Genomic DNA, 17,440 nt, shown 5'->3' with positions numbered 1-17,440 from the left:
TCGTTTTGTGTAGTGTAATTACATGATGATTTCCAAATATCTATCTTCAAAGGGCTGTTTCCACATCATAATTTACTTAAAGAGACTGCTAGCATTTTTTTTTCCTAAGTGCTTAATAGGTAGCATATTGCTGGTAACCAGGGTTTACTTTCTTCCTAAATATCTAATACGTAGTATATTACTGATAACCATTTGTCATCACCAAAAAGGTGAACAACTTTGAGATTCTTCTACTTTTGTTAAAAGAGAATTAAATATTCACATTCTACCAGTTTTAAAATTAATTTCCCATGAGATAATCAGTAAACCTCTGTGGTTAAAATAAATTCATAGTTATTCTCTATCGCAATACAAAATATTAAAGATATTCTTCAAAATATGAAGGTCTCATTAGTATACAACATGTGCCACATGTGTAAAGTCATGAGGCACTCTGTCCAGTTCTGGCTTACTTGTTACAGATGCAGTAAATGAGTGTCACACATACTGCTACCTTTGTGACCTTACCCTTTAAAAAAAAATAATTCCATTCAGAAAAGTCACTTCTCGGTATTTAATATACAGTTTTTTCATTAAAAAATATATATACTTTTTTTAAACAAATCACTCAATATTGAGGCTGTCTTCATTGGTACATTTTTCCTTAGTAGCTCACAATAGTAACTCTTTAACTACAGTATTTTGTTATTGAAACAGAGATAGTGAATATTATAAATTGAGCATGTTAGAAATATCTGCATTTTGATTCTGTTACTGCCAAACCTCTTTCTACTTACTCACTTTGTTCTAACAATTTTCTGCCCAACCCTCCACAGTTATTTCTGTGTTCCTTCCAACAATATTTGCTGACCAAGGAATGCAGTTTGATATGTTACCATATTGTTTTATACATATTACTTGAGCCAAGTTTCCCCAAATATGTGACTTTTTGTCTTTTGCTGTGAAGTAAGAAAACTCAAAAGAAGACTCTAAGTGTTTATTATTCAATTTATTGAAAATTTGTAAAGTACTGGAATATTTACTTACTGAAAATTATAGAAGTTTGTGATAGTATCATAATATCACTTGCTTTAATGCCAAAGTGCATTATGTGTTTAGCTGAGGTTTATTGTTAGCAATAATAGATGTAAATACAGATATCAAATAGTTTTCCTGATAATGTCAAATATTTTGGCCAACTTTGTGTCAAATCTTATTTAACTTGGTCATCATTGTTTTTGCTTTGTAATATTGCTGATGAAAAGCTTGTAACAACGTGAAGAGTGTTAACTTCTTTATTAATGTTTGTGGGTTTCTTCCATTGTTAGTATTATCTTTAACACATGATTTTTTTGCAAGAAGCTTTGTGTATCACTTACCTATTATGGGAAAGTTGGTTTAGTTGAAACTAGGTAATGTAAGCCACAAATCTGCCTAACTGAACGATAAGCTTCAACATAAAGGTGAGCGAATGAAGTGACTGCCTCCCTGTAACTTCTCCTCCTAGTGTAACTCCCAGTTTTCTCCCGGGATTCCTCACAGGCCATGTGACCAACTGACATAAGAAGTAAAAGAATACTGATATCAATCTATTTACTAAATATTAGTAAAATGTAATTTCTATTTTGGATTAAAAGGTACAATAAAAATCCTAACATTTACTTCTTGCGGTCCATTAGATCATTTTACATTCCTGCCCGGGTTTCTGCACCCATGGCCGAGACTCCTGTCTAGAGCTTAGCTTGGCTTTCTCAGCCCTCTGGAATATGGCTTCACTATAACTTTCAAGCAACCCCTAATATTGCCCACAAGTGAGAAATAGAAAACCGGGCAAATATGCCTTGTATAATTCCTGAAGGTAGTTTGTGCTTTCTTCCTTCTGTACCTGTACTCAGTTTTTCTCTGCGCACCGACCCTTGTATCAGCCCTATGAGAAAAATCCCACCTGGACCTCTGGGCCACTCTTGTCCCTAGTGGCAGTCACTCCTCCTGCTGCACTCTCTTTATGGATTATTTTTAAATTAGTTTTTGGTTGGAATCAAAATAACACTCTTAATTTACCTCTTACTATAGTCTAGGCACTATGTTAAGTCCTTTCTCTATCATTTAATCCACACAACTATTGATGAGGTAAATATTATATCTGTTTTAAAGAGGGGGAAACTAAATTTCTGTGCTCAAGATCACATGGCTAGGAAGCAGCAAAGCTACAATTGTAGTCTAGGTCTGGTTATAAAGGCTGGGCTTTCCAACACCATACATAATGCTTCTTTCCTATGACACTTTTAACATGCTGCCTTTTCATTATTATAATTATTCATGTCTCTTAGCAGCTCGCACTATAACCCCAAACACTTTGTGTAATTTTTACTTTGTTTATATATTTATATTACTTGTTTGTCATTTGTGTCATTTATATTATTATAGTATATTGTTTACATTTCTTTGTTATCATATCATTTTGTCTCTCCATTCATTCCTATCTTTTAAAATGTGTTCATCAAATGGAATTAAAATTTATCCTGAAATATAATGAATAATTTGAAAGGTACATTCTTCTTTACTTTTTTAGTTTAATATTTTAAAATTTTGTGTTGCTACAGAATTCTCTCTTTTTACTTATATGCTTAATTAAGTAGAATATTGTCTACATTTGATATATTACATTGAAACACTATAGCTCTCCTGATAAAAACCAAAATTTGAACATCCTTTAGCATAAGTTTTTGTTTGTGGTTAAAATGACCCAGGGTTAGTATTCAATTTTTATATAGCCATTGTATATAATGGCAGCATAATCAGATAGGATGAAAAATAATGAAGTTTTCTGTAGTGAAAAGGATTCCCATGTAGGTAGGACTATCTGATTTTTCTCTCCAGGCCCAGTGAATTTTATGGACTTAATCTTATTTAAAGTGTTTGGGACACTCAGGCTAGCAATTCATTTTGACATAAATCTTATATAAATGATTAAAAATCGTTCATTTATTGTTTTACTTTAGCCCATTAAAATAAATGACTTGGGGGGGCTGGCCCCGTGGCTTAGCGGTTGAGTGCGTGCGCTCCGCTACTGGTGGCCCGGGTTCGGATCCCGGGCGCGCAGCAACGCACCACTTCTCCGGCCATGCTGAGGCCGCGTCCCACATACAGCAACTACAAGGATGTGCGACTATGACATACAGCTGTCTACTGGGGCTTTGGGGGAAAAAAAGGAGGAGGATTGGCAATAGATGTTAGCTCAGAGCCAGTCTTCCTCAGCAAAAAATAAATAAATAAATAAATAAATAATAAATAAATAAATGACTTGGGGAAAATTAAGCAAAAACTTAATATTGCATCCTTTCTTTGTACAGTCTTATGTTTAATCAAGAATTCAGTTCTTAACCCCAATAATATTTAAAAAACTTCCATTTACCTTCAATATGGAAGGCTAAAAGTTTCAACATTTATGAAAGGGGTAGAACTAAGTTTGGCAGTGCAACTGTGCCTTGGTGCATTGTCCACTACTAGAGAAGGCCTCAAGATATGGCACCGTGGGAAGAGTTTCAAATGGGTCTCAATTCATTACCGCCCTTCTCTGACTGGTCTCTACGTCAATAAATGGCAGTGGAATATTGACAGGAAAAGGAATTCTCCAGTCTCTGCTTTTGTTAGTAAGTAAAAATATATGAATCTCAACCTCAGGAAATTTTGAATAATTGTTTCATATACACAGACAAGAAAGGCTCAAGTAGCCATAATTCTATACATGGGAAAAGTGTAATACAGGATAAAAATAAAAGTCAGTATACTAGAATCTAACGCTAAATGTACTTAGAATAATACAGGGAAAATATGTTCCTCAGGGGAACTGAAAAATAACATTGCTATTAAAGAGAAAAGTATGTTTAAATTATGACTGTTCCCACTCACTGCCTCCGTCTAAGATGACAAACAAAATTCTCATGAAATGGTAGATACCTGGAATTTTATTCTTATATAACAATTTCAGAGGTCATTCTAGATTGTATTACATGTAAAAAATGAAACGGATATTTAATTCAACTTCTGATTATCTATTCAAATAAAAAATGCATAAATAAGAAAATTCAGTGATATTTATACACATATGTGTATATAAGTTGTATATAATATATATATGTAATTGAGAAAGAGCCATTTGAATCTATTCATTTCATTAAATCTTAATATGTTACTTAAATAGCTTAGAATTCTTCTCAAAAATAAGTATACAACCACACATTTTTGAAGCAACTGAGAGAAAACTTCCAATCTTTTAGTCCTAGGGACTTAGAAACTTGGGAGAAAATAAGCCCACTTATGCCTCCTCACATGAATCCTTTGATTATATTCCTCTAGAGTTACAGTACTTCAGACATCCATTTGAAGACTGAATAATTAGAGAAAACCAGATCCAACATTGTGTTTTACCTTCTTCTCAGTTCCATCTACTCTCTCTTATTTGGTCAAATTATTCTCTTGTTAAGAAATGTTATTAATTAAGCAAGAGTTTGCAGTGTTAACTCTATATAGACCAGTTAACTTACATGGGTAGAAATTGCACTAGTATGCTCACCCAGATATCTCACAGAGGAGAATGGATAGCCACAGGAAGGATAAATGGATGGACAGATGACTACCTCTGTATGCTGATCTCTGTATATGAAGAACAATGTGTTTTTATTTTTAATTTTAGCAACAGCAGGTGAAAAGATGAATATGTACGTGCCTTAAATTAAAGAGACAAAGGGCCTGGTTTGTGTGTGATCTGATGGTTAACAAGCTAACAGTTTAATGAAGAAGCAGAAGATCACTTGCCTCTGTCAGGGAACTTTAAACCTATGCTAGTTAGGATGAGAAAAATGGACATTATGAATTTTTTCAATATATCGTGGTACAATAAATACAACCAACTGTTCCTTCTGAACAGTTCAGTGAAATACCCTTTGGTCACCTAATTTGATTTCCCTATATTAACCACTCTAAACATTCTATCTTAGACCCACAAGCCTGTAAAGCAAAATCTTTGCAGACTTTGCCACCTCATAATATGAAAACAAAGAGTCATTTTGGGGAAAAGTCATCACAGGTAAATAATGATTGAATCCTGAGAGAAATGTGAAGGAAAGAGACCAGGAAGAGAGTGGCAGGAGGGAGAAGTAGGTAGAACATATTCCTGAGGAAAGAAGGAAAGCATGAGCACATGGAGAAAGGCCACATGAGGGGGATTGTAGGGTAGGTATTTTGATATTTATGTGTGTCAGTCTTCTGTCTAATGTATCTTGATTTGCTTTGTTACATTATGTTTGTCTGGTCCTAAACTTTTTTTTGTAAAATGTCAGTAGAACCTTCAGAATCCATTGTATAAACTTATAATTTCTTTTTTATTATACTCAATGAATTGTTATATATAACAATTGTTACATTTATATAAATGTTATATAAATGTTATATAAAACAATAGTTTTATTGCATTGTTATGTTTTGTAATTTATGCAGACACAAAATAAAGAATGCAAATGACCCTATCAAAATTCGGTTATGAAAGATCATTTTCTTGACCTTTTTTTCACAAGGAGTTTAGGTACCCCACCCCTATGGTTATGGTGTTTACTGTGATTTAGTGAAGGGTGGAAAGGCTGACAAGGAAAGATATAGAAAGCATATTGGATGCAAAAAAATGTGCTCTGGCATTGTCTGGGATATGAGGAAATGGAAATATCCCCCTACTGTGACCATCCAGAAAGATTTTATTAGGAGACAGCTTCACCCTTGCTTACCTCTTCAATGTGTAGTTCTTAAGATAAAGGAACTAAAGTTAGTTGGGTGCTTATCAGCCCTACTACTATAATCTCACAATTCCAGATAGGTGAGCCTTTCCTGGAAAGACATCTAACGTGGTCCAAGGAAGTTAATTCTTAATAAAACAAAGAGTAGGCTTTGCTTTTTGTGCTAAAGTTGTGAAGAATATGAGAGACCATCTTTTTGAATCAAGTCATGTTGTAAATTCAGCAAAAGCATTTTATCCTATAATATGCTCAAGATATATCTCTAATCATACATAATGAAGACAGATATTGAAATGAAAATGAATGTAAAATGAATATCAAGCCAACAACTTATATTTGAGAACTCTGTAGCTAAAAGAAGAAGGAGGAAGAGGAGGAGGAGGAGGAGGGGAGAGGAGAAAAGGAAGGAAGGGAGAAAGGAAGGAGGGAAGGAAGGAAGGCAGTAATGAAAGAAAGAAGAAAGAAGGATGTTTTTGCATGTTTGTTGTTTGTTGTGCAACCTGGCATCTGCTCATTTGGGCTGTATGTAGGTTGGAGGAGCCCATGCTCAAACATCCACTGAAAACATTGAGGTGGTTAGTTCAAGATACAGACTTAGTAGAGTTGAGGTAGCCTCATAGGCCAAGGTCGGATAGAGCATGTCCCTTTGCAGCTCCTCTTCTGACCTCTTCATTCCACAGGGCTGTGGTGTTATTTTGACACTCTCCTTTAAACATGGAAACTAGCAGGAGCAGTTGGGTTTCATTTTGCTTATAGGTATTTTTAATTTGGACTTATGTAAAAAATCTCTGTGTTTAACATTTTCATTTAAGGCCTCTCTGATTCTTAAACCAAATTGCTGGCATGGCCTCATCACAGCCCAAGGAAAAGAGTAGGTCAAGACTGTCGTTTCTCTGCTAAATGTCCCATCTCCCTGGAAAGTCAATGTTCCTATTCACAAAAGTGAGTTATTGTACTGGTTGAAGGGTGCTGACTCTGAACTACTGTGAAGGTAAAATTCCAAGTATTTTCAAAATCAGAAGACATTTATAAGTGATATTTATTACATATCTTTAAGGTGAGATGCTGAAAATAAATGTGATTAACAACTCTACCAAAATAATAGCTGGATACTTCTCTTTGGCTAAACGCATGAGTCAGGCCAATTATTGCATAACTTATTCAAAGTTTCGTGAACATTCATTTTAAATGATATAGAATAATATTAACAATACCAAGTAAATATAGCAGTTTACATCTTTCAAAATGTCTTTAAAAGCCAGTGTCTTGTTTGAATGTCTCTAAAAAGAAATCCTTTGCAGTAGGTGAGACGAATATCATTACGGCCATGGTACCTGCTTATTTCTGTTAAGTAAATTTTCAACACCCCATACAACTTGTAGCCAGGTACAGAGCCCATTCTCTGATTCTTTCTTTCTTTGCCTGTCCTCGTAATCCAAAAGTATGAATTATGTTAATGGAAAACCTATTAAAATTTTTCTTTGACAATTTGAACTCTTTCCCAAAGTAAATGTACTGAGAAAGATAATCATATTTTTGAAGGGAAATGGTATTGAAATATAAAAAGATAGAGTATTAATGGAATAAAATCAAATGTCATTGAGAATTGATATTTAATTAAACTGAAGTTAAATGAAAACTAACCTTAATCAATATGTACCAACTATTTTCATTTTTTGTGCCCATTCAAAGATTTTTTAAATACTGGCATATAGTTACAAAAATTCCTACAATTATTCCTCAGTTATTTGGGAGTAATGGAGAGGCCATGTTATTAGTTTAACCGTGTTAAGTTTTCCTGTATCTTTTCCTTCCTGCTAGGAAAAGGAAGATGACAAATCAGATGCTTCAAGTTCTCAGCAGCCGAAAAGCCCACAAGGTCTGAGTGACACAGGATATTCTTCTGATGGAATATCAAGTTCACTTGGTGAAATTCCAAGTCTTATTCCAACTGATGAAAAGGATTTGCTCAAAGGACTCAAAAAGGACTCTTTTTCACAAGAAAGCAGCCCTTCTAGCCCCTCAGATCTGGCTAAGTTAGAAAGTACAGTCCTATCCATTTTGGAAGCTCAGGCAAGTACGCTTGTTGAAGAAAAGTCAGAAAAGGAAACAGTGCCCCATGAGGTTTCTCCTGAGCAGCCTAAGGAGCAACAGAAAACTCAGAGTTTATCTGAAACACTAGAAACTACAATTTCAGAAGAGGAGCTCAAAGTGAGTCAGGAAGAAAAAGACACTTTTAAAAAACAGAGCCAACAAGACGTTCTTTCCAGAAAGGACCATGAAGAAAAGTCTGAGTTTGTTGATGACATAACTACAAGAAGACAGCCTTATGATTCAGTTGAAGACAGTAGCGAAAGTGAAAACTCACCCATTCCACAAAGAAAACGGAGAACTAGTGTTGGTTCATCAAGCAGTGATGAGTACAAACAGGAAGATAGTCAAGGATCAGGTGAAGAGGAGGACTTCATTCGAAAACAAATCATAGAAATGAGTGCTGATGAAGATGCTTCTGGTTCTGAAGAGGATGAGTTCATTAGGAACCAGCTCAAAGAGATTAGTAGTAGTATTGAGAGCCAGAGGAAGGAAGAAACAAAAGGGAAAGGGAAAGTAACACCAGGGAGACACAGGCGACTGACTCGAAAAAGTAGTGCAAGCTTTGATGATGATGCAGGGAGACGCCATTCATGGCATGATGAAGATGATGAGACATTTGATGAAAGCCCTGAACTTAAATACAGAGAAACTAAAAGTCAGGAGAGTGAAGAACTTGTGGTTGCTGGAGGAGGAGGGCTACGTCGATTCAAAACGATTGAACTCAACAGCACAATAGCAGACAAATATTCTGCAGAGTCATCACAGAAAAAAACAGCTTTGTATTTTGATGAAGAGCCAGAATTAGAAATGGAAAGCCTAACAGACTCTCCAGAAGACAGGTCAAGGGGGGAAGGATCTTCTAGTCTTCATGCTTCCAGCTTCACTCCTGGCACATCCCCTACGTCAGTGTCGTCACTTGATGAGGACAGTGACAGTAGCCCGAGTCACAAAAAAGGAGAGAGCAAACAACAACGTAAAGCTCGGCACAGATCTCATGGCCCTCTTTTACCTACTATTGAAGATTCTTCAGAGGAGGAAGAATTGAGAGAGGAAGAAGAATTATTAAAGGAGCAAGAAAAGCAGCGAGAATTAGAACAGCAGCAAAGAAAGAGTTCTACTAAGAAATCAAAGAAAGATAAAGATGAGCTTCGAGCTCAGAGAAGGAGGGAAAGACCAAAGACACCACCCAGTAATCTGTCTCCCATTGAAGATGCATCTCCAACAGAAGAATTACGTCAGGCTGCAGAAATGGAGGAGCTCCATCGATCTTCTTGTTCTGAATATTCACCTAGCATAGAGTCGGACCCAGAAGGCTTTGAAATAAGCCCAGAAAAAATAATAGAAGTGCAAAAAGTTTATAAGTTGCCCACAGCTGTATCTTTATACTCACCCACAGATGAGCAATCTATTATGCAGAAAGAAGGTAGCCAAAAGGCATTAAAAAGTGCTGAGGAGATGTATGAAGAAATGATGCATAAACCACACAAATATAAAGCTTTTCCAGCTGCAAATGAACAAGATGAAATGTTTGAAAAAGAGCCTTTGTATGGTGGGATGTTAATAGAGGATTATATTTATGAATCTTTAGTAGAGGACACATACAATGGTTCAGTAGATGGCAGTCTGCTAACAAGGCAAGAAGATGAAAATGGATTTATGCAGCAGAGAGGGAGAGAGCAAAAAATAAGACTTCCAGAACAGATTTATGAAGATCCCATGCAGAAAATTACAGACCTCCAGAAAGAGTTTTATGAGTTAGAAAGCTTACATTCTGTTTTGCCTCAAGAAGACATCGTTTCAAGCTCTTATATCATCCCAGAAAGCCATGAAATAGTGGATCTGGGTAGTATGGTCACTTCTACCAGTGAAGAAAAAACATTATTAGATGCTGATGCTGCCTATGAAGAACTCATGAAGAGGCAACAGATGCAATTAACACCTGGATCCAGTCCAACCCAGCCCCCCATCAGAGATGATATGACAGAGTCCACTACGGACTTTGACAGGGTGCCCGATGCATCTTTGACATCAAGTGTTCTCTCAGGAGCATCTCTTACCGATTCAACCAGCAGTGCAACTCTCTCTATCCCAGATGTTAAAATAACCCAACATTTTTCAGCAGAAGAAATTGACGATGAATATGTAACCGATTATACAAGAGAAATTCAAGAGATAATTGCCCATGAATCACAGATTCTGACCTACTCTGAGCCTTCAGAAAGTGTCCCACCCTCTGACACACCCTCTCTTACATCATCTGTTTCTTCAGTTTGTACCACAGACAGCTCCTCACCCGTTACTACCCTGGATAGTATAACCACAGTTTATACTGAGCCAGTGGACATAGTAACTAAATTTGAAGATTCTGAGGAAATTTCTTCATCAACATATTTTCCAGGCAGCATTATAGACTATCCAGAAGAGATAAGTATATCTTTAGATCGGACTACCATACCAGATGGTAGAACTAGTGCTGATCATATTGTGATTTCCTTATCTGATACGGAACCTTCTGTCATAGAATCTGCAGGAATTAAACCCGAGGGGCTAATTGCTGATGCTATTTCCACTGACTTATCTCTACCTGAAAAAGACCCAGGGAAGAAAGCCAAGAAGGAAACTGAGAATGGAATGATTCTGGAAGTTTTGGAAGCTTACAGAGATGAAAGGAAGGAGTCTGAGGCTGAACTAACAAAAATTAGCTTATCTGAAACTGTGTTTGATCAACCACCTTCTTCTATAATAGCCCTTCCAATGAAGGAACAGGTTTCAACTACATGCTTTATATCTGGAGAGGGCTTTGGTCAAGCAAAACCTGCATCTCATTTACCTTCTGGTAGTCCTTCTGTTCCCTCTCTTCCAACTAAAACTCGTCCATTCTTTCGAAGTTCTTCTTTGGACACATCAGCACAACCTCCTCCCCCTCCTCCTCCTCCACCTCCTCCTCCTCCTCCTCCACCTCCCCCTCCTCCCCCACCTCTTCCTCCACCAACTTCACCTAAACCAACTGTTCATCCCAAAAGAAAATTAACAGTTATAGCTCCAGTGACTCTAACTACTACAGCTACACCTCTAGTTGATGCTGTTACTACAGTAGAGACCACAGCTGTTCCAAGGAGTATTGGATTACCTGTAACAAAAATCTGTACCACTGCACCTCCTCCTGTTCCTCCTAAGCCATCTTCAATTCCATCTGGACTTGTATTTACACATAGACCTGAGCCAAGCAAACCTCCAATTGCCCCTAAACCAGCGGTTCCTCAGCTTCCAGTAACTACACAAAAACCAACAGATACACACCCCAAACCAACTGGTCTATCTTTAACTTCAAATATGACATTAAATTTAGTGACATCAGCAGATTATAAATTGCCTTCCCCTACCTCGCCACTTTCCCCTCACTCTAACAAGTCCTCACCAAGATTTTCCAAATCCCTCACGGAAACTTATGTGGTTATCACATTGCCATCTGAACCTGGGACTCCAACAGATTCTTCAAGTAGTCAAGCAATTACCAGTTGGCCCCTGGGATTACCCCCGAAAGATCTGATTTCCATTGAATCCGTGTTTTCTGTAACTCCTCCTATGACGGCTGCAGAAATTTCAAGTTCTTCAGACCAGAACTTCTACATCTCAGGCACTTTGGAAACATTTTCTGCTATCCCTGTCACAACACTATCATCATTTCAAGCAGTACCAACTTCAGTCACACAGTTTATCACAACCGAAGTTTCCAAGGTGGAAGTTTCAGCAGCCAGAAGTCCAGTCTCTAGTGTTGGTCTCAGCAGCATCTCTATATCAATTCCTCCAGAGCCTCTTGCTCTAGATAATCTACATTTAGAGAAGCATCAGCATAAGGACAATGGTAAGTTGCAACTTGTTGGTGATGCCATTGATTTGCGGACGGTACCGAAAGTAGAAATTAAAGTAACTGAAAAATGTATGGATCTTTCTGCTTCTACAATGGATATGAAAAGGCAGACCACAATAAATGAAGTTTATGGGAGACAAATTAGTGCTGTGCAACCTTCTATTATAAATCTCAGTGCAACTTCATCAGTAGTGACTCCAATAACTCTGGTCACCGAGACAGTGACTGTTGTCACGTGCACAGCTAGTGCAAGTTACACTATGGGCACCGAAAGCCTAGTGGGTATAGGACTTGCAACAACAGCACCACTCCAGCTTACTACATCAAAGCATGCTGAGCCCCCATACAGGATACCAAGTGGCCAAGCCTTTCCTACAGTTAGGGAGGAAGCGCCAATAAACTTGTCTTTAGGTACTTCAGCACATGCAATGACATTGGCTATTACAAAACCTGTTGCTGCACCTCCTGTTGGTGTCACAAATGGATGGACTGATAGCACCACATCCCAGGGGATCACTGATGGGGAAGCAGTGGATCTCAGTACAACGAAGTCTCATAGAACTGTTGTAACAATGGATGAATCTACTTCAGGTGTGGTGACCAAAATAATAGAAGATGATGAAAAACCTGTTGATCTGACTGCAGGAAGAAGAGCTGTGTGCTGTGATGTGGTTTATAAGTTACCTTTTGGAAGGAGCTGCACAGCACAGCAGCCTGCAACTACACTTCCTGAGGATCGTTTTGGTTATAGGGATGACCACTATCAATATGATCGATCAGGGTCTTACGGTTATAGAGGGATTGGGGGAATGAAATCTTCCATGTCTGACACTAATTTAGCAGAAGCTGGACATTTTTTCTATAAAAGTAAGAATGCTTTTGATTATTCTGGAGGAACTGCTGCAGCAGTAGATCTAACTTCAGGGAGAATTACTACAGGTCAGTATGATGTGGCAGCAGACCTTTCCTTGAAATATCATTATGGTGTTCCTCATCTCATTTCAGGATGAAAATGTGGTCCCTTTTCCAATTTTGTTACTTTTTCTCTTTCTTTGGATGTTTTGGCAACATATTTTGGAGTACATGTGCACTTTTGTTTCTTCATTTTTTAATTTGCTCTGCCCCAAATCGTCTGCATGTGCCTGCATGTTCAACATTGCTTTTATTGCACATCTAATTAGGTTAACCTGTGGATTTGCATGCAGTCCCATTCGTTGTGTTCGTCAAGATTGAGAGGGCTTTCAAACCCAAAAAAGCATCATTCGTTCTGGAAACTGGACTGTAACTCTACCCTGTATTTCAGGTGAGGTAATGGATTATTCAAGCAAGACTACAGGTCCATATCCAGAAACACGACAAGTCATTTCAGGAGTTGGGATTAGTACCCCACAGTATTCCACAGCAAGAATGACTCCACCTCCAGGATCCCAGTATGGTGTGGGGAGTGTTTTGAGGTCATCTAATGGTGTTGTCTATTCTTCAGTAGCAACTCCAATTCCCTCCACATTTGCTATCACCACACAACCTGGCTCCATTTTCAGCACCTCTGTGAGGGATTTGTCTGGTGTGCACACAACTGATTCAGTGACTTCATTATCCGCCCTGCACCAGAGCCAGCCAATGCCTAGATCCTATTTCCTAACAACAGGTGCATCTGAAACGGACATTGCAGTAACTGGTATTGATATCAGTGCTAGTTTGCAAACTATTACTATGGAAACTCTTACTGCTGAGACAATAGACTCAGTTCCCACTTTAACCACAGCATCTGAAGTGTTTTCTGAAGTGGTGGGAGATGACAGTGCTATTTTAATTGTCCCTGAAGAAGATAAACAACAGCAGCAGCTAGACTTGGAGCGTGAGCTCTTGGAACTGGAGAAAATTAAGCAACAGCGTTTTGCTGAGGAATTGGAGTGGGAACGTCAGGAAATTCAAAGGTTCCGAGAACAAGAAAAAATCATGGTTCAAAAAAAGCTGGAGGAGCTGCAGTCTATGAAGCAGCACCTTCTCTATCAGCAGGAAGAAGAGCGTCAAGCCCAGTTCATGATGAGACAGGAGACATTAGCTCAGCAACAGTTACAGCTGGAGCAGATCCAACAGCTGCAGCAACAGCTTCACCAGCAGCTAGAAGAGCAAAAGATTCGCCAGATCTACCAGTATAACTATGACCCTGCTGGAACTGCTTCTCCACAAACCACTACTGAGCAGGCTATTTTGGAAGGTCAGTATGCTGCCCCAGAAGGCAGTCAGTTTTGGGCGACTGAAGATACAACCACCACAGCCTCAGCTGTTGTGGCGATTGAAATACCACAAAGCCAAGGATGGTACACAGTTCAGTCTGACGGTGTTACTCAATACATTGCCCCACCTGGCATCCTGAGTACTGTTTCAGAAATACCTCTAGCAGACGTTGTTGTAAAAGACGAAAAACAACCCAAAAAGAGAAGTTCTGGAGCTAAAGTCCGTGGACAGTACGATGAGATGGGGGAAAATATGGCAGATGATCCTCGCTGCTTTAAAAAGATAATGGACAGTGGTGTGCAAACTGACGATGAAGATGCAGCAGATCGGAGTTATGTGAGTAGGAGAAGGAGAACTAAAAAGAGTGTTGATACGAGTGTCCAAACTGATGATGAAGATCAGGATGAATGGGATATGCCTACTAGATCAAGGAGAAAAGCTCGTGTAGGGAAATATGGTGACAGCACTACAGAGGCTGACAAGACCAAACCCCTTTCCAAAGTCTCCAGTATAGCAGTTCAAACAGTAGCAGAGATATCTGTGCAAACTGAACCAGTTGGAACCATAAGAACACCTTCAATACGGGCACGCACGGATGCCAAGGTAGAAATAATTAAACACATTTCAGCACCTGAAAAGACTTACAAAGGGGGCAGTTTAGGATGTCAGACAGAAGCAGATTCAGACACACAAAGTCCTCAATATCTGAGTGCCACATCTCCACCCAAAGACAAGAAACGCCCAACACCTTTAGAGATTGGTTATTCAACTCACCTCCGGGCAGATTCCACATTACAGCTGGCTCCTTCCCCACCCAAATCTCCAAAAGTCCTTTATTCACCCATCTCACCACTTTCACCAGGCAAAGCCTTAGAATCAGCCTTTGTACCTTATGAAAAACCCCTCCCTGATGATATAAGTCCACAGAAAGTACTGCATCCAGACATGGCTAAAGTTCCCCCAGCAAGTCCTAAGACAGCCAAGATGATGCAGCGGTCCATGTCTGACCCCAAGCCTCTGAGTCCAACAGCAGATGAAAGTTCCAGGGCTCCTTTTCAGTATACCGAGGGCTACACGGTAAGAGTGATTCTTTTCAGTTAGAAGACAATGGATGAGTTGATGTTAACCATGTGTTTGCAGACTTTAGGAGGCAGTAAGGCTCCTGGTACCTTAGAAAGCTAATACTACATTTCTGTGAGGACTATTTCCTTAGAAATTTGGGGGAAAAATAGAAAAGTATACATCATTTCAAAATACCAAAAAAAAAAAAAAAAATTATGTGAGGCAAAATGAGAAGTTTATTACTTTATGACTTAATGAGATTGAAAGTTTTATTCTAATCTTGAAATCTCCCAAGTGTCAATTGTAGACTGTGATTTCAGTGAATTTAGTTGATATTCATATTCAGGTATGATGGAATAAACATTGAACATAAACAGATAAGGCAAAGGATGACCATAAATTTAGACCCATGGATGCTGGACCTCTTTAGTGGGAGAGTCCTTGAAGATCATCTAATCAGTCTCTTCTGCCTCCAGCCAGAATGTTTTCATAAAAGGCCTTAGAACATTTACTGTTCAAAAGAGAGCATTTCTAGGGCAGGCAGATGAAAGTGTAATATAATGTTCATTGTTCATTCATGCTTACAGTCATGCACCACATAACGACATTTTGGTCAACGATGGACCGCATGTACAACGGTGATCCCGTAAGATTTGTACCATATAGCCTAGGTGTGTGGTAGGCTATACCATCTAGGTTTGTGTAAGTACACTCTATGATGTTCTCACAAGGACGACATCGCCTAACGATGCATTTCTCAGAATGTATACCCATTGTTAAGCGACACATGGCTGTATTTTCTTTCTGGCAACTTTCTTAATCTACCTCAGGTAAGCCTTAGTCCTAGTGTTTACAGAAGCAAAAAGAATTTTTATGTTTCTTTGAATAATAGAGAGTAAGTATTTAAAAATATATAGGTATGCTTCAAAGGAAAAAGAATATATATGGATATATTGGACACATTAGTGGAGATCTCTGTAGCTGAGAATAAGAAATGTTATTAATCAGCTATAAAAGCAGATGTATCCTACTTAAGAAAATCTAATATGTAACTCTTTAGGAGGTTATTGATAAATATGATAGTTAAATTTAAAACAAGATTTATGTTCAAATTAAAAGTTCCCCTAATGCACTGATCTCTGAACTCTAGGTCTTGAAACCTTGAATCTTCTAAATAGGTTTTTCTGAGATTTGCTATATTACCACTGACCTATATATGTTAAACATTGATTGTGGGATGAAAAATATGCCATTATAAATGACTGTAAGTCTATTCATAGGTGTATAGACATATCAATAGTCATATTAATAAATTACAAATTCATGTTTAAGTTTTCTAGTTTCATAGTGGCATTTTGTTATTATGTTATACTACTTTTTCAAATAGTATATCCTAAAAGTAAAATTGTCTTCAGGTGGAGGACAGAGGTCATAACTATTAAGTCAGGGAACCACTGGTGCATTAAGATTTAATTCAGTTTACGGAGAATTATTTTGTGCATAGCTTTGTTTCTAGAATTAAATCTATTGTGGGAAGTGATTTTTAACTCAGTTATAATGTAGAAGTATTTATTTTTATAACTGTGGCCTATAAATTCACCTAAAAAGTTACTTGGGAAAGTAAACTTTGAAAACGTGTTTTTTGACAGTATTTTAAAGTAATAATCAAGGCTTCTGTCGTTAGAAAGAAAGGCTTTTCCAGTTGATATATTGATCATTTACTTAATATATGGCCCTGTACCCTTAATTCAAAGGAACTCAGTTAAAGAAGAGATTCAAGTTGTCAGTATTTTTTTCTCACAGTATTCACTTCAGATTTGGAAGTGTGAAATAAAAGATACGATGGGTTGTATTATTGATTGTACCAGTAATATTGATTAACCATCTAATAATAAAAGAAGTTGAGTATATTACTCAATAATACTCTGAGCCTGAAAAATCCTAGGTGTATTGAGCCTTGGAGCACAATTCAGTAGTTTCTTTTTCTAGTTGGTCAAACTCAGTGCATCCTTTAATATAGAATAATTGCATGTAGACTCAAAGATATTGTTTTATTTCACGCACAAGGTAGACCATTTCATGTATAGGCAATGTTTCTAGCATTTTAGATACTTTGATTCTAAGATGTGAATTTTATAATTTATTTCTTTGCAAATTTCTAGACAGACTTTGAGTCTGTTTTAAACTAAATTAAATTAATTTCTTAATTAATGGGGTAATATTAGTTGTACTGTAAAGATAGTGAATTGAGTTTAAGAAGTTTAGCTCAGTAATTTACATATTTTTAATTTTCTCAGACCAATAAAGTTGAAAAAATCACACCATTCAGTAGGCATTGAGACAACATAATAACACTTATAATACAGCATGTGAGATAAGTTTTATACTATATGAGATTCTGTGG

At 37.6% G+C, this 17,440-nt stretch overlaps 1 protein-coding gene across 1 annotated transcript in view; it reads left to right on the top strand.

Annotated features, from left to right (window-relative positions):
- Positions 1 to 17,440, top strand: part of PCLO (piccolo presynaptic cytomatrix protein) — a 397,054-nt gene that overhangs the window by 188,734 nt on the left and 190,880 nt on the right. The window contains exons 5-6 of the mRNA XM_058524613.1: positions 7,590 to 12,672; positions 13,037 to 15,051. Coding sequence (XP_058380596.1) covers positions 7,590 to 12,672; positions 13,037 to 15,051 — 7,098 coding nt within the window. The remainder of the gene's footprint in view (positions 1 to 7,589; positions 12,673 to 13,036; positions 15,052 to 17,440) is intronic.

This window comes from Diceros bicornis, chromosome 3 (genome assembly GCF_020826845.1).
Source record: "Diceros bicornis minor isolate mBicDic1 chromosome 3, mDicBic1.mat.cur, whole genome shotgun sequence".
NCBI classification, from domain to species: Eukaryota; Metazoa; Chordata; class Mammalia; order Perissodactyla; family Rhinocerotidae; genus Diceros; species Diceros bicornis.
This window is presented reverse-complemented; position numbering and strand designations above follow the sequence as displayed.